General features: G+C 45.2%; 1 protein-coding gene across 3 annotated transcripts in view; it reads left to right on the top strand.

Annotated features, from left to right (window-relative positions):
- The window catches only part of Masp1 (MBL associated serine protease 1), a 67,245-nt gene extending 42,588 nt beyond the window's left edge, over positions 1-24,657 (top strand). For 2 of the 3 annotated variants that reach the window (XM_048804045.1, XM_015499974.2), the window contains 3 exons: positions 1,484-1,621; positions 3,292-3,366; positions 7,935-10,398. In XM_048804045.1, coding sequence (XP_048660002.1) covers positions 1,484-1,621; positions 3,292-3,366; positions 7,935-8,818 — 1,097 coding nt within the window. In that variant the 3' untranslated portion in view covers positions 8,819-10,398. Of the gene's footprint in view, positions 1-1,483; positions 1,622-3,291; positions 3,367-7,934; positions 10,399-13,836; positions 13,975-16,557; positions 16,672-17,189; positions 17,376-19,156; positions 19,225-21,090; positions 21,191-21,523 lie in introns of those variants that run through there. The other variant, XM_048804047.1, reaches the window with a different exon arrangement.
- The last annotated feature ends 3,118 nt before the right edge of the window (positions 24,658-27,775 follow it).

The raw sequence follows: 27,775 nt of genomic DNA, 5'->3' as shown, positions 1-27,775 counted from the left end.
CATACATGTTTTAAGTTAGTTGACTCCATAGTCAATTTAAAAATATGAATTTGAAGCCCTAAAATTAAAATCACAAAGTCTGATTAGCACTCGGGGTAAGTCTCTCCTCTCTATTCCCCAAAGTGAACAAGTGATATTCAGGAGAGGGAGGAACTTTGCAAATTTCATCAGGATTCTGGAAATATTGACAAGAAATGTTCACCACTAGCCAGCTAATATGTAACATAGGCCATTTAACATAGGGCATTTAAACAATCCTGAGAAACTATCAATACCATTTACTAAAAGATCACTGAGTTTAAGATCTCGTTCTCACTCTGACATTCACTCACTGGGTGACTTTAGAATAAATAGCCAAGTCTCCTCTCCAGGCTTATGGGCAAAACAAAGAAGATATTCTAGATGGCTACCACCAAACTCCTGCTACACCAGTCTCCTTTCCATCTGTCAAACTCTATGATTCCTCTAGGATTCTTCAACTTTGGCATGGGTTGTTATGTCAAATATGAAGATTTCCTAAGAAATGAGCAGCATTGTTTAAAGGATCCCCTAAGAAGACGTTGATGAATTGGGCCCTTAGCCTCTAATGTGGCCATGAAGAGGTGCCCTGAATCTGAGCTGACTCATGCTGAGATCCCTCAGGGCCAGCAATTCCCCTAAGACCTGGCAGGACTGAGAAGCTCCCCAAAAACCATCTCTGAGGAGCAGGCATCTTTGGTCATGTCTTATGCTGTGACTACAACCAGCCCCAATATCCAGCTACCAAAAACTGGAGAAAATTGGAGACTAAGATTTGATTCACCCATGACCCTCTTCTGCCTTCTGTGGTGGAGCAAGCTGCCTGTAGAGAGCCAGCAGGGTGGGGCTATGTACTCATGCAGGAACTGGGTTTTTTATTTGTTTGGGTTTGTTTCTTTTTTTTTTTTTTTTTGGTGGAGGAGACTATTGTGAATGAAATNGGGTTTTTTTTTTTTTTTTTTTTTTTTGGTATGTATGTGTGCGCCAAGCTCTAATATGAGCAAATTAACTGATCTTAGTCAGCCTGTGGTTGGGACTGGAAGAATGGAAGATTCTTTGGTTCAGATCAGCCAGAATTTTCAAACTGAGCATGGGCTTCATGCTTGGGCAGAAGTAGCAGAAAGGATTTCACAATAGAACTAGAAGTCGGGGAAAGAGGTTATGGTAGGGAAGAGACTTGGATCTCCTTAAATCTCAGCAGAGTTGTCTCTACTCTGAAATTGACACTGGGCCAGGTGAGTTGATCATAGAGTAATGTCATGATGGAAAGACCCCAAAAGCAAGGGCACTGGGAGCTGCAGAGGTTGGACCCTGTACAATTCCAGGGGCATCCTTGACTTATAACTTTGCTTTCTGGAGTTGTGCTCATTGCATAACCTGCACATCTGTAGAAGAAAAAATCCAACAGATGGTAACAAGAGGAAGAGCAAAAGATAGTTAAGAGGTCTCACTGCTTCTCTCTTAGTTGTAGACTGTGGAGCCCCAGCTGAGCTGGAACATGGACTGGTCACCTTCTTCACAAGGAACAACCTCACCACATACAAATCTGAGATCAGATACTCCTGCCATCAGCCCTATTACAAGATGCTTCACAACATCACAGGTGAGCCCTCCATACTCTCCCCCTCCCACCTCACCCTCTCTGGGCCTCTGGATAGGCTGGGAGCAGAAATCACTCTGTAAGGAACAACTGCTCATAGGTATGGGGTGCTCAATAATGCAAAAATTGTCCTCTCACACATCACCTCATCTGATACTCATGCATGAACTCATATTATTTCGTCCATTTTAAGATGCAGAGACTGAGTCTCAGGACCAATACCCTGTCCTTTTCTTTCTTTTTTTTTTTATCCTCTCATTTTAATCTAGCCCAGATTCTACCAATGAGCGTAGATCTTTTAGGAGCATAAAGGAGTCAGATAGAACACAGCAAAGGGAAGATTTGAGAACCTAACAAAAGCCTGGAATGTCCCAAAATGAATTGCTACATGTTGCCTGAGGCTGAGTTGAGGTTTCCAGAAAATGCCCTGTGTCTCCACTTCAGCCAGTCTCTGCCTTGGTTTCTGGCTGATAACATATGACCAAACTAGAGCCATTTGGCAAGCCTACTAGGAATCTTCCTTCAAAGACCTGTTCTTATTTTATGAACAGGGTCCAGGTAGAGTGGGGAATGGGGAGCAGATCCATCTGTCTCCCAAGGTAGCCCAGTGTATGCCCTGACCAAGACTCCAACACAGTTGGAGCTGTTCCAGTCCAGGTCTCATCCATACCACCTGCCAGGCTCCTGGCTACCCCAAAGGTCAGACAGAAGCTCACAGGCCAAAGGGTGAAGGACCACCAGTGGCCAGTACACTGGTCATAGTGAAGGTTTGGGAAGAGACATATGTGGTGATATGTCCCACCTTACCCTAGAATGAGTCTTTGAAGCATCCCAACACCCTCATGCATAGTCACAGTCCTAGCAGAAAAGAGAACCTCTCAGAGATGGAAAGGCCCATCTCTGCCTCTATGGAAAATGAGCACTAAGAAAACTCTCGCTGGTCATGGTGGCACATACCTCTAATCCCAGTGGCTCAGGAGGCTGAGACAGGAGGATCATGAGTTCAAAGCCAGCCTCAGCAAAAGTGAGACACTGAGCAACTCAGTGAGACCCTGTCTCTAAATAAAATACATAAAAAGGCTGGGGATGTGGCTCAGGGGTAGAGTACTCTCTGAATTCAATCCCCAGTACCAAGAATAAAGAAAAGAAAACTCTCCTAATTTCTCTAAGTCTCCAAGAACTCACTTTTCAACAAGGAACAGTGATACAGCTCACAGAGCTATTGTGAGACTCAAATGAGAAGGTGGACAGAAATGTGGCTCATTAAAGGGTTTAAGTACTGAGAGGCATGTGTGCTGCAGAGAGCTGTGTGAACCAAAGTCTCTGTGATTAATGAGAGGGAGAAAACTGCCAAGGGATGGACAGCCCAGGGCAAGCAGCCTCAAACCAGCAGGAGTCAGATTGTACAGAGCGCTGGACACCACGAAGAGTGTGGTATTTATTTTTGAGGACAGTGAGGATCCACTGGTAATTGAACTGTGGTTAGATTCCCATTTTAGAAAGATCCTGCAAGTTGCAAAGAGGATGGGCTCATGGAAAATGATATCAGAGAGGCCATTTGAAAGAATTTTTACAATAATCCACATTAAAGGAATTAAAAATCCAAACCTATTTTCCATGTGCTACACATCAATCATTTTCTTTCTCTTCTCCACCCTTTTTCACTCATGTAGGAATGTATACCTGCTCTGCCCAAGGGGTCTGGACAAATGAATTACTGGGAAGAAGCCTGCCCACCTGCCTTCCAGGTACCTTACCCTCCAAGTCTTCTGTCTCGAAGTCTCCCATTCAAGGCCCTAGAGCCCCAGGTGCTCTGGCTGTTAGCAGATGCTGAAAGGGAAGATGCTTTGATTTTTTTTTTTAAGAGATGTCTTCAGAAGGTTGAAGGTCAGAGAAGCCTAGTCTCACACCTTCTCAAACTAACTAGACTCTATATTCAGCCTGTTCTGCTGTGCAGGAACCCCCTGTTGCCTTTCTGTCCAATTCCACTCCCTTTCCACCAGATTTTTTCATCCAACACAATTTGTGTATGTGCCCCTCATGTTGTGCCAGAGAAATCAAGAGAGCAGGCACCCTGTCCTCGAGCACTCACCAGGCTCCAATAAGAAACAACTGTAGGACAGAGGAAGATGTTCTTACAAAGAATAATGCATGCAAGTCTTTTTGATCTCTGCCTTCCCTGTGTTTTATCTGCAGACCCCACTTTAAAATGGAAAGAGAAGTTGGTGGTAGCAGGAAGTGTCACTGTGCATATAGTTTGGGGGGATATTTTCTTTAGCGCTAAAAGTATGGATGATTTACATTTTAAGCAATGTTCATATTTAAATAAACTTTAGAAATCATAGCCCCAAAATGCACACAGGAGGGTTAAACAAATAACTCACAAAAATTAAATGTAATATTTACAACACAGTAATTTATACATATTTAATTTTTTAAAAAAATCAAGTATAGCACTAATTAAATGATACATCATTCCAGGTAGCATTAAAAAATTGAAAATTAATTATCCTTCTCTGATTCCATATGCACATTTGCATGAACAGCAGGCGCTATTGTGAGACTCAAATGAAAAGGTGGACAGAAATGTGGCTTATTTTATCCGTAGTATGCTGAAGCTGAGTAGCCTTTGTATTTCACTGAATTACAGCATTGGGTAAACTAAGAGTATAAGGGAAATGGCACACATTCACTCGGTGGGCTTCTAGATGTTAGGTTAGATGTTAAATGGAAGGCCCAGGAGTTCTCTACCATTGATTCTTATGAAGTGAAGAACATATTTACATATGAGAGTCAGTTTTCAGCCATCACAGGTGCCATGGGATCCCAGAGAAAGAGGAATTGACTACACTTTATAGTGAGAGGTGAGCACCAGGAAGGAAGACTTCACATAAGAGGTCTCATGCCTAAGAAAGAACCTGTGAAGAGGGAAAGAAAGAAAGGTCATCTTGGTCCCATTATGCTCTCCCACTCACCTCAGTTTGGCTTGGCCATGAACATACTCAAGGACTCCAGGTGGTGAAGCTTCAGAGAAGAGGAGAATAGTGGAGATGTGGTAAACTAGAGGTTCAGTTTTCTCTTTTGCTAAAAAACTAATGTCAGACAAAGGAAACCAGGGGTGATTTCATCCTGGGAGGCCATGTTGCAACACTCAGAAGGGAAATGCACTGGGCTAGGAGTCACAGGCCTGGGTGGTACGCCGGTGCTGCTGCTTCCTAACTATCATCCTTAGTAAGTAATCTCGCCTCTCTACGAATGGATTCCACACCTCAGAAGAAAGGGAGCCACACATTCTTTGAGATACACCACATTCTATGACTCGTAATGGTTATTACTCTTTATGTTTATACAAAGGATCTGGGATACGATGAGTCATGAAATTCTCTTAACACCTAGAGTTGGCCAAACTACCGTGTACCATTGGATCAGGCTGGAAATTTCCAAATTCTTTCCTCTCAAAATACTGAGACATGGAACTGAGATGCAAACCAGGAGGGAAAGAAAGCCATTTTATCTAGCACCATAACCTTTCAGGGGGGCCTACTAAGCAAATATGAGCTGCCCCTTTGCTTTTCAGATAAAACTTAGAAAAGTGAGGATCATAGTGGTATAACGATTTGTGCAAGGTTTTCTCCAGAGACTTAGGAGCAGAACTGGAGGATGATCCTGAAATTTTTTATGTCAACACAAGTATTTTAGTTGGCTTTTTTGCTGCTCTGACTGAAAGACCCAACCAGAACAACTGTAGAGGAGGAAAAGTTTATTTGAGGTCTCACAGGTTCAGAGGTCTTAGTCCATAGAAAGCTGGTTCCATTCCTTGGGGCTTGAGGTGAGGCAGGACGTCATGGTGGAAGAGTGTGGCAGAGGGAAGCAGCTCATATGATGATCAGAAAGCAGAGACTTCACTCACCAGATATAAATATATACCTCAAAGCCATAACCCCAATGCCCCACATCCTCCAGCCACATCCCACTTGCCTCCAGGTACCACTAAGTTAATTCCATCAGGGATTAATTCACTGATTAGGTTAAGGCTGTCATAACCCAATCAATTCTCCTTCAAACCTTCTTGCATGGTCTCACACATGAGCTTTACAGGGACACCTCACATCTAAACCATAACAATCAACAATGTTGAGCTCTTTTTGAGTCAGTCATTTTTTATGCCATCCTCATGCACTCAGAGTCCTGGAATGTCACCTTTTTATTCTAAGGGTCCTTCTTCAGTGCTTACCATCCTGTAGCCCAAATCTGGCTTTAGCACACCAAAGCTATACCATTTCAAGAATAGTCCTTTGTCTCAGAAAAGTCTGGGAGGAGAAGGGCAACAGCCAGTAATGACTGCATTTCAGCTGGGTACAGCGGCATGCCCTATAGTTCCAGTGACTCACAGGTTGTTAAGGCAGGAGTATTGCTTAAGCCCAGGAGTCTGGGGCCAGCCTGAGCAATATGGCAAGGCCCCATCTTAAAAAAAAAAATCAAGAATGACCCCATTTCAATGAGCTCTTTCAAAGACTTGTTGTATCATTCAACCTCATGAAAAGACAAGGGCATATCAAGGAGGAAAAAGAAGCTGGAGTCAGGAGTAATGGGTTCTACTTCTTTCTCTACCACCAATGATTTTGAGTATATTATTGGCCTTTTCTAACCCTCTATTTTTCCATCTGTAAATTAGCTACCCTCAGAGATTGCTCTGTTCTGACCTTCTATGACCTGGGGTTTGCCTCTTTGGAGGAAGGTACCATTCAGTGCTGGCCAGGGGCTTTGTAGTGACCATGAATTGAGCTACAGAGGTGTGCCTTACCAGATGAGGATCTTTCAGTGCTAAGAGAATTGTTACACAGGCCAGGCATAGACCTGCCTTGAGATATCACCTTGTAGGCTGCAGCTTCCAATGGGAGGCTAACCTTGAAAGGCCAGGTCACAGAGAGTTACAAAGCCCCATCCACATCTGACCTGGGGTGAATGTCAGAGTGCTCCAGCATCAAACAAGAAGCATTTGTTGTCAGCATCCAAATAACATTAGGCTGTTGAAAACCCTCCCTCCCAAAGTCACCAAGATACAAGAAAACTCAAATGTCCCTTGGTCTCTGAAGGATTGTTGAGAATATCCAGGGCCAAGGAGTATAGTCTGGCCATTTACAACCATAAGGGGACCTTCACACACCAGACCTACCTCCCAGACAAAAGCACCCTGTCCTTGTGTGCTTGTTCTTAGCCAGTGGGAGGGCTAGTTCTGAAGACCCACTGCTCATGAGCCAGAGGCATTTGGCTGCAGGAGGCCGGTGGTGCATGTGCATGCTCGGGGTACAACTCAGTGGAATGAAGTTTGCTCAGACCTTTCTCCTTCCCTTGAAGGTACTACAGGGCTCCTGGGTGCAATGATGTGTGGGCCCATGCATCATTGCTTGTGGATTATGCCACCTTTCCCCTACATACTATGTTCTGAGACTTAATACACAGGCATCAATGAGTCCTTTAGCCAGATGAGAAAAGGTTTGAGGGTCTACAACTAGGGTCTTAATATGTAAACTGTCTTAAGAATCCATTTAAGACCCTACTATCCAACTTGATAACTATGTCCTCTTGGGATAGTCTCTTAACTGTCTTCATCCATAAACTGGGGGTAGTCAGGAAAAATGAAATAAAAATCAAAGGAATTTGGAATTTGAAAATTCTTGAAGATCATCTTGACCAACTGTTTCATTTGGCGAGTCAAAAACTGAAATTAAGAGAGAAAACGTTCTGATTCAAAGTAGCATGGAAATAGAAAGGCCAGGTAAAGGCTCCAAGCATCTTGGTACCCAGTCCAATAACTATTAGAGCTTGCTAGATTGTCTTTTATAATACTTCCATTTCTCTGTGCCCATGAAGATGGAGAGAAAACTTGTAGAAGTTCTTCAAGTGCCCACAGTATGAACAACTTCTGGGATATGAAATACCTTTTTAGGGAAGAAAGGGGATAAGTGGATACTGCTAGGGATAGTCCTGGCTAAAGATGGTCCAGGCCAAAAGTAGTCATAGCCAGAGGTGGTAATTCAAGAGAGAGATGGCCCAAGCATGAAATGATCTGGTCCAGAGAAGGTTCCAACTACTGGGTTGTCATCTCTATGGGAGATGGGCCATCCTATAGAGACCTAGATACAAACTGTCCCAGGACAGAGCTCTCCCAGGTTAACATGACTCAGGCAGGTTAGGGTGCCACGGTGGCATAATCCACAATGGGTAAGATATGAATTTTTCTTAGTGGCTCTTTTCAAATGGTAGTCCTAACCAGTCTTTGTCTCTTGTCCCCACTCCCTCCTTCTCCTTATAGTGTGTGGCCAGCCCTCCCGCTCCCTGCCAAATCTGGTCAAGCGGATCATTGGAGGCCGGAATGCTGAGCCTGGCCTCTTTCCATGGCAGGCTCTGATAGTGGTAGAGGACACCTCAAGGGTACCAAATGACAAGTGGTTCGGGAGTGGAGCACTACTCTCTGAGTCTTGGATTCTCACGGCCGCTCACGTGCTGCGTTCACAGCGCAGAGACAACACAGTGATACCGGTCTCCAAGGAGCATGTCACTGTCTACTTGGGCCTGCATGACGTTCGGGACAAATCAGGAGCTGTCAATAGCTCAGCTTCCAGAGTGGTGCTCCACCCAGACTTCAACATCCAGAACTACAATCATGACATAGCTCTGGTGCAGCTGCAGGAGCCTGTACCCCTGGGACCCCACGTCATGCCTATCTGCTTGCCAAGGCCTGAGCCTGAAGGCCCAGTCCCCCACATGCTTGGCCTGGTGGCCGGCTGGGGCATTTCCAATCCCAATGTGACAGTGGATGAGATCATCAGCAGTGGCACGCGAACCTTGTCCGATGTCCTTCAGTACGTCAAGTTACCCGTGGTGCCGCATGCTGAGTGCAAAGCCAGCTATGAGTCCCGCTCAGGCAACTACAGCGTCACAGAGAACATGTTCTGTGCTGGCTACTATGAAGGTGGCAAGGACACATGCCTTGGAGATAGTGGCGGGGCCTTTGTTATCCTTGATGACTTGAGCCAGCACTGGGTGGCCCAAGGCCTTGTATCCTGGGGAGGCCCTGAAGAATGTGGTAGCAAGCAGGTATATGGAGTCTACACAAAGGTCTCCAACTATGTGGACTGGCTGTGGGAGCAGATGGGCTCCTCACAAGGTTTGGGAGAGCTCCAGGTGGAGCGGTGAGCTGACTTACTTCCTCAGGGTCTGTCTACCCTGCCCCAGCTCAAGTGAGACTACACCACACACCTCCAACAGCACACTCCATGTTACTTAACAGACCAAATAGAATGGAACACAGTGACCTACTGGGGCACTCATCCTCCTAAGATGGACCCCAGGACCCTGAGAGGCAGCAGTGTTGTATAAGGAAAAGGTTCTAGGCAAGAGACCAGGGTCCACGACCATGGTCAATTCCATTCCCCTCACTGGCCTTCACTCTTTCCAGCAATGCAATGGGAAAGCTGGACCAGAAGACCTCTGGGCCAATCTAGCACTCCTCTCTGGCAAGCTTTATACCATGGCCTTTATTCACTCCTAGTTATATATCAAACCTATTGGGCCCACTGTTGGTATATTTGAGCTTGATTATTAGGAAATGATTCCTTGCATTGAACTTAACTCTGCATTCATATTTTGACCCAGCTCTGCACTCTGGGCCTATATCAAATCCACTCCCTCCTCTAGGAGAAAACCATTCAGGTTTGGGGGATAGAGATCATAAACCTGGGGGCCTTCCTCTCTAGTAAAATAACTCGGAGCACTTTTGCTCCTAGGATTCCTCTTCAACCTTCTTCCAGTCCAAGCTTCATCCTTTATATTCCCTATTAAAGAAATGTCAAGGACAAAGAGAAAACCTGTGACTGAGGAAGACAATAGCAGTAGGAGGGTCCCCAAGCCCCTTGAATTCCTACTTTCAGCTCAGAACATCACTTGGGCCCACATGCCACTCCTGAATGGCTGACATCCCAGGCTGTCAATATGTACCACTCCAGACAAGTGAGAAGCAACCTTTCATCCCTGAAATGAGTCATCTGAAAAGACTACCTGAGCCCTGAGAGCAAATGTGGAGACTTGGCTGTTACTTGGGGAAAAGAGAAGGTGCACACTGTATCCCACTGTGCTTCTGGACAGGAAAATGGAAGAAAGGGTGAACTCAGGACTCTAAGATTCACCTATGTCCTGCTCTATAGCCATGGGACCTAGCTCAACAGAGAATTACCCAGCAGGATATTCAGAGAGATCCAGTCCTGTGCTTTCTGGGAACCAGAGATCAAGGGAAGCAGAGACTCATTGGTGACAGTGAAAAGAGGGGAGAGCCATGAATGCTGGTTTCTAGCCCTGTCTCTGTCTCCAACTGGCACTGGCTATAAATCCTTTGACAAATCATTTTCCCGTTGAGCCTCAGTTCCCCTATCTGCAAGGGAAGTCATAAGAGCCCCTTAGGGTTTTTCCATCTCTTGCATTCAGCACTTCTCTGATTGCCAGAAGCCTGTCTCTGGCTGTCACAGGCTGATTGTGCCCCCTCAGAGCTCTTTTCCCTGGGAATCTTCATCAGACAAATGCAGCCAGAGAACAATTGGGAAATGTTCACTTTCCCAGTCAGTTCATAAAAACACACTCCTATACCTATGAATGGTGCATGTAGAGAATGCTATATTTTGTATATTTAATATCACATGCTTTGCTACTCTGTAAGGGGCCTCTGCACTCTGTCTCAGCTGTCAGGGGTCCAAAGTGGAAATAAACCCTCTGTGGATAACCAATAGCCTTAGTTTGGGAGTTTTGTTAATGTTGTTGAAGTGTGACCATTTGTTTTGATTTTTTAAATTGGCCCCCTCATTAAACCAAAATTTCCCCTGTTACAGGAAAAACAAAACAAAACAAAACACTTATGGCATCTGGGCATCACCCAAGAAGAAGTGTCAAAGAGAGGACTTTGTTATTGATATATTCCCTTCTCAGAGGGTGCACGCTCCTCCATTTAAGTGCCTGTCATTTGAGTCCTTGGCTTCAAAGAGCTCACACTAGCGCGGGAGACAAAGTTGTGTTTATCTAAGTATTAAACAGGCAAAAGGAGGTGGACATATAAGAGAAATTGCTATTTAAATATCATGGGAACTTAATTAAAGGAAGATGTGATTTCATACAGCTAGAGGGGATCAGAATGGCTTTGCAGAAACTTCAAAGATGTACTTGGTGATGGGCAGGAAGAGGCAGAGTCGGCAATGTTATTAACCCAGGAAAGTGAGCCACATTTGGAGTGGAAGCAGTGTGCATCGAAGGAGTTGAAAGAATCTAAAAGCTGTACTCTGCACTCTGTCCTGTGACAAGGGATTTTCTAAGTTTGAAGTCTATCAATCAGAATCATGGGGTAGGGGTGCTTGTTATGAATGTAGATTGCTGGGTCTCACCCACTGAAAATTGAGAATTTGGCAGGTCTGAGAGCAGGTGGTGTGATGCGGAAAGTGGAGGGAAAGGGACTGAGCTAGGGAGAGTAGCTGGGAAACTACTGAGACTATCCTGGCAAGAGATGGGGAGAACCCACCAAACCAAGGAGCTGTGACAGTGCAAACATGAGGTCAGAAGTTTAAATCCATTTAGGTTGTAATCCCAGTAAAGGTTGGCCTTAGGCATCTCTTGAGATTGTGCAAGCTTTAGGGTGCAGGGGTTGATATGAGTCAACCTGAGAGTGAGGGCTCTCCAGGGGACACACACGTCTTGCCTTTGTTTGGGGTTTGTATCATTTATTTTTGTGTCATGCTTTTTACACTATTGAGAACTAAAAGAATCCTAAATTAGACTTCATGCTTCGTATGTTGCTGGTTTCAAGGACTATCATATCCGGTGTTCTACTACATTTCAGATTCTTGTTTTCTTCTAGATGTTTGGAATTTATATTGTGACATACCGAGATGCTGAGGTTCTATGGAGAATATTGGGACATGGATGGGGACGAGGCATTGGGCTGCTTCTCCTAGTGATTCAACACCAACTTAGGGACTGACTTGATATGGGGGTAGAAGAAAAGGGAGGCAACAGAAATGTGGTTGTTGCAGACATTCACAGAGGTCTGGCTAACAAGAGGAGAAAGTTCATGAAAGCTGGTGAACAGGGCTTGGCATCTTTAACTTTGAAGAGTTTAAGTAGGCAGTAAAGAATAGTGAGCTCCAGAGAAAGAGGGCAGATTTAAAGACACTGAGATGAAATTCATTAGCATTTAGGTAGAATATGGCAGAGGGGTGGATTTTCATCTATTGGAAATGTGCAGAAAACAAAAAGGAGCCTAAGGGCTCAACAAGGCAAATACCAGCAGAGAGATCATGAAGAGACGCCCCTAGAAAGAAACAGAGCAAAAGAAAGGACCAAAAAAAAAGTAGGGAGGGAGAAAAGAGAAAAGAAAAAAGAAAGAGGGGGGAAACAAAACAAGAAGAAAAGTATTCAGAAGCCAGGGACAGGAAATCGTCAAGAAGGGTGAAGAGCTCAAGGGCATACATTACAGCTGAGGGTCCAGGAGAAGGCCCTGGGGTGGATGTTCCCCGGCACAGGCCCAAGTCTCAGTGGCCATCTCAGGGAGGACAGAGAACAGGACCCCCAGTTGCATTATGTCTTTCTCTCATTGTCCCTCCACCCAGGGTGTTTCCCTCCTCCGTTCCTCCAGACTCTTCACTGGCTCTAAGAAGAGCTTCTACGTACAGTAAAAATTATGCACTCAGTCCCCCAGGTTTGAATTCCCTATAGCCTACACGTTTTTGTGTGTTTGTTTGCTTTTGTTTTTGTTTTTATTCTTACCACAATCCCTACCTCTGCAAATGAAAAGTCTCTTTCTTAGACATTGGTTTAGGCTTTGCTCTTTCAAAAGCCAAAGCCTATCCATTCTTCCCCTAATGTGATGGGTATCCCAGCTTCAGTGGTTGGGGAATCACAGGACAAGGAGAACTAATGCCTAGTAGGAAGAATACATCAGATAAAATTTAAGTCTGTGTAGTATGGGGCACTTCCTTCTTCTTAATCCAACTCCAAAGGAGAGGGAAGACTGAGCATCCACCCCTCTGTGCAGAAGCTTGACTATGGAAGGGAAAAGAAGAGGCTGTGGCACGAGAGAGAAGCAGGGAAATGGAAGTTGGTTTTTAGGATGAAAATGCTTGACCATGTTTTAGAGGCAGAGGAGAAGCAGAGATGGAAAATACAGGAGCTGGGCCAGGTCCCTGAGAGTTAAGTGAGGAGATCCAGAGCACAGGATTGGTTATGAAGAGAAGAAAAGTTGACAGGAGGAGGATATGGGGAGGAGGACAACCGAGGAGCTCCCACCCAATGGACTCCTGAGCATCCGGTAGGAAGGGGGACAGGACTTCCATTGAGGCAGCTGAACCTAGGCACAGAGAATGACACTGGGAGATGCTGGAGATTCAGTCAAGGTTGTAGCATATTGATCTGTGATTTTTGTCAGGCTGTGATGTACATGGATGTTTGGGAATTCAGGTTAGTGGAAGACAGGGGATGGAGCAGGCAGACACTTCTTGTAGGGCTTCTCTGAGAATAGGCCTCTGCAGTTAGAGCATGAAGTTCCTTTATTAGTCAGAACTTTCATTTCTAAATGACAGAAATGCAATATAAACAGCATAAGAAGAAAAAGAAAGAGTGTATAGGTTCCCATAATGAAGAGGTTCTACCAAACGGTCTCAATATGGTTAGTTCAAAGGGCTCAAAAAATCGGAAGACAATCTCTCTCTTCTCCCCTAGTCTTCCAGTTCCGCTGTCCTCCAGGTGAATAGCATTACTCAGCAAACTCTTCATGAGAGTATCACCCACAGGTGTGGGCTTATGGCCAACAGCCAAGCAACCCCTGTAGAAAATGACTTTCGCTTTTTCTAGTATGTTTAGCGAAATTTTCAAGCTAGGCTTTCATTGGCTTGGCCAAGGTCACATCCCATCTCTAAGCAATTGCTGTGATCAAGGGATCCAGGGTTTTGATCAGTCACAATTCTCTTCCCTGAAACCAGAGGTGAAGTCAGTCCAACTTAGGCTACATAGACCAAAAAATGGACCCTGAAGAAAACTCATGGTACCGTTATCAGAGTGGGCCACAGATGTTGGTTCATCAAAACTAACAGGTATTCCTAAAAGGGTGATAAACTGGTAACCCTGGAAATGGGCAAGATGGAGCCCAGAGTATGATCTGTCCCTTCCTCCCTTGGCTGCAGTGTGTGGTCTTCCCAAGTTCTCCCAGACGCTGATGGCCAGGATCTTCAATGGACGCCCAGCCCAGAAGGGCACCGCTCCCTGGATTGCCATGCTGTCTCACCCAAATGGGCAGCCCTTCTGTGGGGGCACCCTTGTAGGTAAGGAGGAGGTGGAAGGGGTGAAGGACTCAGGACTGGTGGCAGAGTGAGGGCTACCTGATCCTGTTCCTGAAGGCAGACCAAGGTCTCTTTGTTCAGAATCGCTGTCTGTAGCAGTATACTGTGGTAGAAGGAACTCTTAACTGGAACCAGGAGACATGTGTTCCAATTCTTTGAGATGCCAAACACCTCCTAAATCCTCATCAGTCTCTGGCCTCAAGAAGGACCACATCAGGGAATCAGACTCTCAAACATAAATTACAATACAAGGCAATTACCTTGGATCAAAGGCAGGCTGTGACAGGGTTGTACGATTAGGAAGAACCAGGAAACTTACCCTCAGACAGTCAGGGAAGGTAGATTTGCAAAGGCCTCGAATGCCACATTTAGAGATTTACCTCAGATCCTGGGCACTACTGCAAATTCATAATCATGTTCTGGAAAGTTCTGTCTAGGGGCAATCTAGACCAAAAGGAGGGAATCTAAAAGCAAGAAATTCAGTGTGGTAACTATTTGCAATAGTGGGGAGAGAAGTTATAAGCCTCAAAGTAAGAAGTAAGGGCACAAGGGATGGAAATGAGGGGGGCTGGTTAAAAAGCATTGGAAGAGAAGATTGACGGCTTTGTAAAGAGTTAAATGTGGGTGGGAGTGGGGGCAAGGTGGGGAAGGAACAGCTGATGGCTCTCCCTGCTGCATTTTTGCCTGGATGTAGATGATTTCAAGTATTTCAAGTTCATTCATGTTCTTACCTCCAGGAACGGGTGAATTGGCAAATGGGATATGTGAAGTCCCCACTCTAATTCCCATGAGAGCAAAGACGAAGGATCCCACTCAGTGGAGCCTCAATGGGACAGGAAGAACGAGCAAAGGTGTCAAAGAAAGGAAGAAATAAAGCCAGCTGTGGCTGAGGGCCATCCAGTGGGGAGCAGGGCTGGGGAGAAGACCAAGAAAGATGAAGAAAGGGAGATAAACAGAGGGAGCCGGTCAGCAGCAGAAAGGACTAAGAGACAGAAAGAGACCAATAAGAGAGACCTAGGAAATAAGAGAAAGGAGACTGAGGGGTGAAAAGAGAAATTAAAAGGCACGATACAATAAGAAGACAGACTGGTAAGATGTGCGACATCTGAGGAAGAGGAGAAATCATGGAAGAAGATAGGAAGGGTGGACCTTCACGTGCAGAGACGGAAGAGAGGAGAGGTGGTGAGGAAGAGTGACAGGCGAGCTGAAGCCAGGCCAGGTGGCTTGTCAGGCAAGTGAAAGAGATGGATGGAGGTGCCCACTGTTATAAGACTTAAATTCATTGTTTTAAACCTTGAGTTTTAAAATCAACAACGTTCCTGCCTTATTCCCTACAACTCGTGTTTGAGAGTTGTTTGAAGTTCACTTCTCTACCCTCACCCAAGCCAAGAGCTCCCTCACACCTCACCCTCCCAGAGCTCTCACAAACTATAATCTCTTTCCTCTGTGCCTAGGTCTTATGGAGTGAAGGAGAGGTAGAAGAGGGCGGGAGAGCCCAGAGGGAGCTAAGGGATGAAGGAAGTGGCAAAGCACAGTCTTGATGCCCACAGGGAGGCTGGGCAGAGGGATTGACAGAGCTGGAGGGTGAGGCCATGCAGATGGGCCAGTGCACAGTGCTGGGCTCATCTAAATAGCCCAGATCCCCTTTCTGAGGCAGGCTCCCCTAAACTGGGTATTTTAGCCAACCTTACCTACCTGCAAAGTCAACCCAACAGCTCCTGACCATGGGTGGGGTCAAGATCAATTAGAGGCGAAAGAGGGTAGCCTTGTGATGGTCTATGTAGAGCCAGGGGCCAGAGCACACAGCTACTTCTGAGAGGGCCAGAGGAGTTTGGGATCTGCTCCAGAAAAGCACCTCTCCCTTGACTTTGAACCCTAACCTGATATCCCTGACTCTTACCCCCTAAGACTCAGAGCCTTTTTTTTTTCTTGGCTCATCCAGGATATACCTCAGAGTTCAGCTACTTATGTACTTGTCATCTGTCCCACCTAAAGGATAGCCTGGCCCTATATTAAACAAAGTTGAGGAATATATCTGCCCAGGAGAAGAAGATAGCCAAGACATAAGAAATATACTTGGCTGCTAGCTACTGATCATTCTACTCAAACTGTAATGAGCCCATGAATTATTTGGGGATCATGCTCAAGTTCAGGCTTTGATTTGCTTTTCATTTCAAAGGAGTTTCCAGGTGAGGCTGATGCTGCTGGTCCAGGGACCACACTTTGAGAAGTAAGGCCAGAGAGGTAGCCAGTGAGCACAAGTTGTTGTGGGCCCACCTTCGGCTGTTTTTCACCCCCATCATAGGTTTCAGGGAACCCTGAAACTCTCTTTAAAACATTCAGTCCTAGTGTGATTTGAGACAGGCCGTTGAAATCAAGTTTTACACCTCATCTTCCAATTAGTATCAAGTAAGTGTCTGAGACCAAGAGATGCAACAAAGAGGGGTTTGGCCTTTGTAAGGTCTGAAGGGGTGCCCTGGAACAGTCTCAAGTCCCTTAACTCAAGACACTGGGAGGCAGGACAGGGTGGTGAAGGACGTGGTGTTTGTGTGTTCTGTTCTCCAGGCTCCAACTGGATTGTGACTGCTGCTCACTGCCTCCACCAATACCTCGATTCAGAGGACTTGACCCTGGATGACTCATACTTGCTGAGCCCTTCTGACTTTATGATCATTATGGGTGAGTGAGGTGCAAATGAGAAGTGGTTCTTGGAACAGGGTTCTGCTCTTGCCATTTTTCAAGGCTTTCCTGTATAAGATCAATAGCTGATTCAATTCAGGTATACACTCTGCCAGGATTGAATGACACATTGTCATGAATACCTAGCTCCTGCCCACAAGGAGCTACCGTATAACAGAGGAACAAGATACAAATGCAGGGCCATCTGACCCAAGGTAGGAAGCAGCTCATTTGGTAGTAGAGGGACAGGTGAAGGGCCATGGGAGTTCATAAGGGAAAGATTTCTAACTGAAGTGTCTGAGAGGCTTCATGGAGGAGGCAACGTGTGACCGAGGCACTGGGAGGAGAGGATATTGGACTGTGGCAAGAGGCATAAGAAAAGTTCACTAAGGCAATGGGTGGGTGAAGGGCAAGGAAAAGGTTAAGTCTGGAAGCAGGCCCTGGATGGCACCAGACGTGACAAGGTGGGACCTTATCCTCCATTATCCTCGTGCCTCGCATGTCTTCCTCTTGCACAGGCAAGCACTGGAGGCTCCGGTCTGATGAAAACGAACAGCATCTCGGTGTCAAACATTTCATCCTCCATCCGCTGTATCAACCCCACACTTTTGAGAACGATGTGGCTCTGGTGGAGCTGCTGGAAAGCCCAATACTGAATGACTTCGTGATGCCCATATGTCTGCCTGAGGAGCCCCCGAAGGAAGGTACCTTTCCCAAACCCCGATCCCACCTCTGCAGCGCAGCTGGGATCTGAGCAGGGAGTTCTCTAGTCTTGGGGAGGCTCTGGTGCCAATTGAGTCAGCCAATGGTGGCTACATAATCCCCTGGATGCCTGCCCTAAAGCTGCAAAGTCAGAACTAGTTTGGAGGTAGTGGTAGGCACATAGTGAACAGGCAGGCCCACTGATCCAGACAGGAAAACAAAATCCAGACTAGTGATGGCTACAGAGAGAATTTATGATAGGGTATTAGCAGAATAAATAAGTAAAAGGGAAAAGCTGACTATCAACAGGAAGAAACCTCTACCTCTAGGTCTTGGGGAACAAAAGGAAGAGGCTGGAATTATAGAACCTAGAGGCTTGGAAACGGGCCCTTTGGAGCTAGAACTTAGACTTCCACAGAAGAGGCTGTTAAGGAAAATAGTTGAAACCAATTGCCACCAGTAGAGTGAGAAGCCATTAAGGAAATCCTCCAATCTCCCTGAAAATGCCTCCTATGTTCAGGACACCAGCCAGACAAGCAGAACTGCCATTTCAGAGTCTCACTCCTAGTACCACAAAGCAGAGCATAGACAGGTAAGGCTGAAGCCAAGGCACAATAGCTTAATAGCCAGCACAGAGTCAAATCCCATTGCTTGCATTCCCAGTTAGGTGATCAAAGGAAAGTACTTGATCTCATTAAACCCCGTCCACTTACTTCTAAACTGGAGACAATACCCCTTGGGGTGATTGTGATATTTAAATAGATAATATAAATGAGATAATATAAATCCAACATAGAATAAGAGACCAGCTCATGCCGGTTGACTTCCTTTTCATTCTAAATTCAGTGGTACCATATCATAATTCACTCCTTTTCACTCCTTTAGCTCAAAGCTGCTAAAAATTTTGCTAAGATAGAATCTGAGAAGTACTTATGGGAAGTGAGCTGACAGAAAAGACACAGAGCCCGCTGACTTTAACTATTTGGGTGCTGTGTACTTACCACATGCCAGCTGGTTTGTATCCCTTCACTTACTACTCATGAAAGCCTTGCATGCTGGTATGATAGCCCCATATTATAGATTAGAAAATGGAGGCTCAGCAAAGTAAAGTAATTCATCCAACATACAGTCTATAAAAAGCAGATCTGAAGCTAGTGTCCAGGTTTTCTGACTTTAAGCCCAGTGCTATTTTCATTATCCAGGCTCTTTCTCAAGTAAGATTACAGTTGCTCTGTTAGCATTCAATCCATTTTCACATTGTCCCCAGATTTGCCAACTTCATAGCTTCAGAGCTAGAAAATATTTAGAGAATGCCAAGTCTAGCTTCATCATTTTATGGATAAGGAGACTGAGGCTTAGAAGGAGAGAAGAACACGTAAGTCTTCCTAAAGGTAGCATAGCCTATTGTTGGCTAGGCTGGGCTTTTTATTTATTTACAATAATTTCTTGAGCATCTACTACATGCCGACATTCTTAGAGGCCAGGGGACAAGATGAATGAGATTACTGCTCTTGTAGAGCCTATGTTCCATGCTAGTTGCGGGTAGAAGAAAATAGACAAATAAATCAGGTGACATATCATAGAAACAAGTGTCCCCTGTTCTGTCACAGATCACCTCCAACTCAGCAGCCTTTCTCATCTTCCTCTCCGTCTTGCTGCCTTTCTCTGAAGTAGCAAACTCAGCCCTTCCTCTACAGGCAGAGGGTGACAGAACTACAAGATGCAGCATTCTGAACACCTCACAGACAGCCCCTGTGTCCTGACAGTGTCTCCTCTCCTCCAGGAACCGTGGTCATCGTCAGCGGCTGGGGGAAGCAGTTCTTGCAGAGGTTCCCAGACACCCTGATGGAGGTGAAGTTCAATCTATATCCTACAAACAGTGACACCTTGGCCCTTGCTGGCCTTCACGCTTCACATTGCTTTCTCAGGAATTGGAGGCTTGGGCAGGCTGGTGAAAGAGAGGCCAGAAACCCAGTCTTCCCTCCAAAGTTCAGTGGGACTTTGGAGCCCAGAAACCTTGACTTGTTTATTCTGCCGATGGTGGACTCTAGCCTCCAAACGCTGTTCAATGTCCTTGGTAGTTATTAGAGCCCTAGATTATAGAAATTCTCCAAGAAAACAACAGGTTTGGACACCACAAAGGTTCATGATTCATCTTACATCACGAGGACTACATAGCCAAGAACGGGACAGGCTCTTGTGAACCCCAGTCCTTGCAAACATAAACTCACCATTGCATTTAGAAGGTCACATTCCTGTCATTTTAGAAAAGAACTCCAAACTAGACATAAAGAACAAAGCCCTGGCTCCACATCCTGGCTTCTTCATTTATTGGATTATCTGAAAAAGTCATTTTGCCTCTTTAGGTCATAGCCTACCATCTCCAACTGCCAAGTTCAAGATGACCTCTAAGAAATGCCTGGCTCTAACATCACTAATTCTGTGACACAGCTAGCTTCTAAATCCTTCAATATGCATTATTTTAACACACTTTGAAATTGTACATCTGCAACATCCCTTCATCCCTTCATTCATGAACTCCCAGTTGTTTATTTAGTGTCTCCTCTATAGTAGCTGTTAAGTGTGCTGGGGTGGACGGCGGGTAAAAGGACAGATCTGGTTCCCAGCCTCTTTGGGCTTATAATCAAGTAGGTGTCTCAGAAAGTACTTATGGGTGTGATAAAGGTGACGATGGATAAGTTCAGGGCACTCTGGAATGTGGGGGAATCAGATCTTATCTTGGGGGTTGAGGAAGACTTCCCCAGGACATGACACTTAGGTGATATACTGAATGATCAGAGGAGGTTAATTGGGTACTCAACAGTTTAGTGCAGACATGTCTCACAATGTGGCTTCCTCTTCCCACTTATCTAGGCAAGGCCCTGGCCCAAAAAGAATCTGAATGGCCTCTGGTTCCCTCTTAACAAGGACTAACAGAAAGTGTATGTTGGAGCATCTGGTCCATTCAATTCTTGGCCAGGTTGAATGAGATTCATGTTTCCCCTTTTTATTTCAGATAGTTAGTCCAACATTTACCCCATGCTGAATCCAAAATGATGATGATCACAATATCTTGTTTTTATGTATCCATTCACACCTTAATTTTTAAAAAATATTGATTATTTACTATTTTCCCAGTTATGTAACATAGAAATGGACAACATACAGACTCAGTGTCCAGAGCACATCCTGTAGTGAGGGAGAGAAACACAAGTGAATCTTTGCTGTAAAGCAAGCCACCATGACCCCTAAAGTACTAATAGTTATAGCTTTTGTACTTTTCAAAGCTCTTGTTCATTCGTTTCCTCTGCAAATAACTCCACATGATTAGTATGTCAAACACGATGGCTCCCACATTTTGGATGAGGAAATAGCCTTGGAAGTCTGAAAACTAGTGATTAACTCATAAGCCTCATCCCACGGTAAGAGCAAGGGAAAGAAACAGACCATGGTTCTTGTATATAATGTCATATTTGAACTAATGCATATGCTAGGCAAATAGTAGTATCTCCATTTTATAGATATAAGAACTGAGTTCCAGGGAGGCCAAGTTACTTGTCCAAGGTCACATATAGCAACTGAGATGGGACCAGAACATGAGCCCTGGGTTCTCCATTCAATTGTTTCTTCACCGGCACCAAATCTAAGGTGGATCTAGATGCTCCAGGGGTGTCAGAATGGCAAGGAGTGGGAACCAACAATAGCCTTGTGTTCCAGATTGAAATCCCCATTGTTAACCACCATACCTGCCAGGAGAACTATGCTCGGCGGAAGAAGATCATAACCAAGGACATGCTCTGTGCTGGGGAGAAGGAAGGTAGGTTATGCTGACATACAACATGGGCACCAGCGCCCAGCAGTGAAGGGCCAGAGCCCTCCCAACCTGTGGGGAGAGCTTCCATTGCATCCGAGAGAAACATGCTAAGGATTTCCATCACTCCTTTCTTGAACCAGCACTTTCTAAAATCATTTTGAGCTCTGAGGCCTGAGGGAAACGACTCAGAGCTCAGGTTTGGGTCACACGGTCTGCTGCGCCCTCTAGTGCCAAATTCTCTAAACTACAAGTCAGGCTTGGAGAGAAGGATGCTTCCTCTGGATTTGGGCTGGGAAGGGGCACCCTAATTTTAATCTGCATCTCCTTTACATCTAGGGGGGAAGGATGCCTGTGCGGGAGACTCTGGAGGCCCCATGGTGACTCTGGATATGAAGAGAGGCCAATGGTACCTGGTGGGCACAGTGTCCTGGGGTGAGGGCTGTGGAAAGAAGGATCTCTATGGAGTGTATTCGGACATCTACCACAACAAGGGCTGGATCCAGAGGGTCACCGGGGTGAGAAACTGAGTTCAGCTTTCAGTCAGCACTGCCTTCGGCGGTCAGTCAGCGGCTGAAGATAATTATCTCATGCTCGCAGTCACTTCTCCCTGGCCCCTCAGCCTTCTCCCCTTCATTCAGCCCACCTGTCAAAAAGCAAGCGCGGGAGCATGCTGTCTCCTTCCCCCTCTCTTTAAGAGGCAAAGTAGCAGAGTGGGCAGAACTCAAGGCCAAATCCAGGTCCCGTCACTTACAAGCGTCGGGATGCCAGACAGCTGATTTGTCCTCTGACTCTGTTTCTTCATCCATAACATTGCAAGTGACACACCTTACCTACCTCATAAAAGTCTGATGATGATCAAATTAATTAACATATACGTAGTACTTAACCAGTGCATAGCCTAAACTAAGTGTCCCATAGATGTGACTTAGATCAACTCTAGGCAAATGAAGTCCCCTTGCAAAACCCCTGGGTTTTGCTGGGTCTTAGGCCTGATTAGTGACACACCTGTCCTCCCCCATTGACCATCTCCTCCATTTGCCCTCTATGTGCTTCTTTGCCACATACAACTCTCCCCACCCAACCCTCCCCCATTAAGAGGTAAAATAGACAAGGGTCTTAGTCCTGTGGCATGCCCCACAGCAAGGTGGTTATGCTCTTGAGCTAGGTACCAAGTTGTGACAGTGACAGAGAAGCAACTTCCAGGAGAGAGACTAGGGATGGGGTTCTGGGAAGTCAGATATCTAATGCTAGAACCAGTTTTGTCCCCCTCCCAGCTCATCCTGTGATCCTATGCAAGTCCTTTCCCCTCATCTCAAAGGGCCCTTCCAGCTCTGACAATCCAGGATCCAATGAAGTCCTATTTTCCCTGATGAGATGAGTTAAAGCCAAAGTAACCCAAAGGCCAAAATTTCATTAACTTCAAAGAGCTTAGATGGAGACAAAATGCTGCTGCTGCTCCTGCCATCTCCACCACTGCCCACCACACCCTGTTTCCCAAAGACATAAACCAGGCAAAGTGCAGCCAAAAGATCTTTCCATATTCCTAAGAAAAGCAACTGTTCTGGACCCTGGGCTCCTTGCCTTCCCTAGTCCCAGGCTGCTGCGGGTAGGCACTGGCAAGCTAGACCTCAGGCCCCTGAGCTCTCTGTGTCCACAGATGGCCCCACGCAGCCGTTCCCCTGATTCCTCACCCCTGTGCCGCACCCTGAGCTCCCTTGCCTTGCAAGGTCATGAATGTTCTCAAGCAGTAATCCTCCCTCATCCAAGAACCACTTCCTCCTTGCTCAGGGAGCTTATAGAGAACTCCTCAACTCCAGAGCTCCAAGATACAAACTCTCCAGGGATCAGAAGTCCCGAGTCTCTGTCTTCTGTTCTGCCAGAATGTCTCTTGATGGAAAATTTGAGCTCTTGACCTGCACGGCAGCTGCTGTGGTCATTCTGGGTCTCTTGCTAAATGAGGAAGTGAGCAAGTACTCGTAGGCATTAAGCCCTCAGCTGAACACTCAGGGACAGCCATGCAAAACCTGCCTGGACTTCTGTGTGCCCTGCTTTTTCTTCTGCAAAGGGAAGAGGACAAGGAGAACTATGCTCAGCGGAAGAAGATAGTAACCGAGGACATGCTCTGTGCTGGGGAAAAGGAAGGTAGGTTATGCTGACATACAACATGGGCACCATCAGATGCTAATCAGACAAGCTGGAGTTCTGTGTAAAACACCAAAGAAGAATTGTGGCACCAAATTTTGAAATCACCCCAACAGTCATCCCAAGACACTGTACCTTCCCATGTCACAGCACTGCCTGGGAGTTCCACAGGCTTGAGGCTGTGCTGTCTGCTGCACGGGTAGTGGGATGAGAAGAGTATGAGTCACGCCTTCCAGGAGCTCCTACTGAGAGACGTGACGCCTAGATAAGTGACTGCAGTGTACAGGAATGTACCCCACAAAGTGCTAAGTTTGAGAGAGGCACAGAGGTCAAAGAAAAGTCATTCTGGTATGGAGGTATTGGGGAAGGAAATGCCAGAAAAATCTTCCAGGAGGAGATGGTCTTGAGGAGGGTGGGCATCTCAATGGGTAAGACAGAGGGAAGCCTTCCAGATGGTGAGAGAACAGGAGTAAATATTCACTCAAGCTTCTCTAGGTTACCAAAGCTTCTCCCATGAAATGGCACATCCTAGAGACCAGTGTCTGTGATGAGAACCAATATCTAAAGGAGCCTTTATCCTTAGAGTCAGAATATTAAACAGGGCTTAGCCTGAGGATTTATGCACAGATATTGATTTCTGACCCAGTTTATCCTCTTTATTCTAAGTGCAACTTCATTATTATTCAGAGAAAATATGTAAAGGGGCAGTGGAATCTTGGCTTCCCCTTGATCTATAAGAATCTATTAAATGTGCAACTCCTGCACTACTGCTAAGGTCCAACAAACCCAAATACCTCACAGAGCCACAGCAGCAGAGAATAGGGGTGTCAGGACCATCTTAACTCTATGACCTCATTCCTGAACCTTTCTAATGATGACAAACTCACTACCTCCAAATACAGCCCATTCCAACTTTAAAATATGCTGCTCTTAAAAAAGTTTCTCTTGGGGTACAGGGGTGCATGATGTAATCTCAGTGACTTGGGAGGCTGAGGCAGGAGGATCACAAGTTCAAAGCTAGTCTCGGCAACTTAGCGAAGCCCTAAGAAACTTAACAAGAACCTGTCTCAAAATAAAAGATAAAAAGGATGCAGTTCAGTGGTAAAGCACACCTGGGTTCAATCCCCGGTACCAAAACCAAAACAAAAATGTTCTCTCTTCTATGCAACCAAAATCCACCTCCCTAGAATGTAGTTTGGATAACTAAAGCTATAATTTCATACCTTAAATGCTGTTTTAACACTAGTGTATTTCATTAGCAACAAAAGCTGCTGTTCTTATGGGAAAATACATATTTGTTCCAATAAACATCTGCATTGAGTCAAAAATCTCTGTTTGGCTTGTATGTTTTTTCATGCACTGATGATTCTAGTGAGTTGTTTCCATGTTTCAAAATTGTACTCTATTTGACTAGAATCACTGTTCCATGAAAAGAGTGAGAGAGAAAAAGAGAGACTATGATGGGAAAGTCATGTCATAAACACTAAAGCATATTCTAGGTTTTTCGGGTACCTTGTGTTACTATTCCTGTGAATTTCAAAATATCGTATAATGCAAATGTTTCAGCACCCAAATTCTATTTTTTGAATGCCACCCAGACTCTATTTTTTGGAGGGAGCTTTTCAGGTCATGTATTCAATGTTTGATTCAGAAATTTTTTTTTGTGGCACTGGGGCACTGTGTCTAGATTGACCTGCTCTGGGTTGGAGTATATTCTTTCCTTCTGCCATGAGCTAATCTCATTCACAGAGAGCATGAAGCAAAGAAATACCAGCACTGAGAAAGAGATAACTCTTCAAATAAGAGGCAGGCAAGAGTCAGGGAGGGAAATCTAGATCACTCATATGGCATAGGTGCAGACAATCTTGGTCTAGAATGGCTATTGAAATCAAGAGACTTAGGTTGACTCCCTTATCCATTTCATTTTTCCATCTATAAAACTTGCAGAAAAATCTCCCCTGAGATTTTTCAGTCAAATAAATTCACAGATAGGAAAAAGTAATTTTTGAGACACTATAAACTTAGCTAAAACATAAACATATTCTATAGGAAATAATAATCACTAACATTTTTTGAGCTTGTCACAACTGCACTAAGCTCTTACACCCATTCTATAATTTAACCCTGAAAACAACCTCTGATGAAAGAGCTATTATTATCCCCATTTTACAGCTGGGCAAACTGAAGCACAGTTAAAAAATGTGGACCAACCGAAGAGCAATGACTTCTTAGAAGCAATGAGCACACGTAGTGCTCCCGTCTTGGTTTCTAATGCCATTCTCCAATTATAACAATGGCCCCTTAAAGAAATGCTTGACTCTAGAACAGGGGCAAGAAATATTCAAGATGAACACAGAGCATCATTAAAAAGTGCTCAAAGAGCTCCTCAGTGGCAGGATATGTCAAACGGACCCAGGAGCCCGTGGAAAGAGCCTGAACAGCCAAAGCTGAAACAATTCAAGCAACAAAACAGATGAAATAGCGTGGTATAATAACCCAAAATATAAATACAAATACAAACCCATAAATTGTAAGAATAGACAAGTTTCCCACGGAGAAGAATGGCATAGAATCCACGTAAATGCCCTTGAGGACACGGAGCAGAAGTGTGCCTCCCTTAAGTGCCGGCAGCACATAGTGACTTCCTTCCAAAGAGTCCAGGATGGACAGGAGGAAAGCAGAAACTCTACAGAGGAGAAATATAGCAGTGATACATCAAAACGGGTTCCTTCTGACCTATCTACCCTACGAATGTAAGATGATAATAATAGATAAACCTGGTGCAGGGGGAATGGAATTTTCTATAGCATTCTCACTACTTTTTGTAAATCTAAAACTCTCCTAAGTATGAAAATGTCTTTACAAAAAACATCACCCAAGATCTCTGAACTAGGAGACAAAGGAAACCAAATTCAAAACTGGTTTCTGATGAACTCCGGAGTCCAAGGCCTGAACTCCTTCGCCAGTATTCAGACAAGGCCACCCTCAGAAATCCCCTGGGGAGTTTAAAAAAGGACCCATAACTAGGTCCCTCCTTATAGAGCTTGAGGTATAAGGGTTCTGATGTAAGGCCTGAGCCTCGGGGTTTTTTTAAGGATCCCAGGGTGATTCTGATCTGCATCTTGTTTGAAAGTCATTGTTCCAGTGTATCCTACCAGAAAGTGTCCTCTGAAGAAAGGTGAGACTCTCTAGTTCCCAGGCTTGGGGTCTTTGACTGACATAACTCATCTGGCAAGAGACAGAGATGGGCTAGGTTTTCCGATGTTCTGGCCCATGATCCTGAACTGTTTTGTGACTCTCAGTAGCAACACCACTGCTAAGACATTTCTGTAAAGGGCAGGGTTATTTTACTTTTCAGTAATAAACTAAAGAAGGGAGAATGCATTCCAGGAACTGGGGAATAGCATACAAGAAAACAGGGATATGAAAGGACCATGGATATACGAGGGAAACTGAGTGACATGGAACCCTGGAGAGAAAGACAGGTTGGGGGAAAGAATGTGACGCCTTCTGGGGAGATCTGTTAGTGTGGTGTCAAGAAAGGCCCTGGATGCTCAGCTTGGTTTGGGGAATGGGGAGACACTGAAGGTTCTAGAACCAAATAGAGATGTGATCACTTTACCTTTCAAATGAGGTATTAATATGGAAAGTGAACTCAGGGAGACTCCAGACGGCTGCAGAAGATCTGGCAACAGACAAAGTGATCCTAAACAAGGGCAGGTCCATGCCAAGCAGGGAGAGGAGCCTGCCCTGGAGGCTCTGAGAACCTAGGACTAAACCTAAAGAATCTTTTATGGATTCTCCACCTCTGTTAATCCTTGAGAGTGAATTTGTGGAAGAGAGGGGAAACAGGGCAAGAGACCAACCCCCAAAGAAATCATGGTTTTCCAGATCCCTGATCTTTCTGTGATCTACTGGCATCAGTGCTTGCCTTTAGAAAGGAAGATGGGGCTCTCTGAACCTGAAAGTAGGAGACAAATAGGGCCTTTGCAATGCTTCCCTACATCTGGTATGCATTGGCCTGTTTTTTTGTTTTTTTTTTTTCCCAAAAAGATCAAGAAAATGTTACTTGGATGCAAAAACACAGGCTCAATTCCCAGCATTGAGCTTCTGATCACAGGGAGAAAGAGCCAGGACAATTGCAACATCAAGGCAGATCACAAAGGCTTCAAGGGAGTCCCTGCTGAGGCATGGGTATTAAGACAAAGCAGTGTTACAGACAAAGGGAAGGTGTGTCAAGCCTGGGTGGTGCCCAGGGCATGCATGCTGAACCAATCAACATGGGCAGGGAATGTCTCTCCCACCAACATCTGCTAGCCTCTGTAGGGACTCTGCAAAGTAAGATGTTGCTGTAGTATGAATGTGGGTAGTGTCCCCTATAAGACCACATGTTAAGGGTGTGGTCCCAAGGGTAGCACTATTGGGAGGTCGTTTCTCCAGGAAGGC

The sequence above is a fragment of the Marmota marmota genome, unplaced genomic scaffold (assembly GCF_001458135.2).
Source record: "Marmota marmota marmota unplaced genomic scaffold, marMar, whole genome shotgun sequence".
Classification (NCBI taxonomy): domain Eukaryota; kingdom Metazoa; phylum Chordata; class Mammalia; order Rodentia; family Sciuridae; genus Marmota; species Marmota marmota.
The sequence above is the reverse complement of the archived record's forward strand: the minus strand, read 5'-3'. Positions and strand labels throughout refer to the sequence as shown.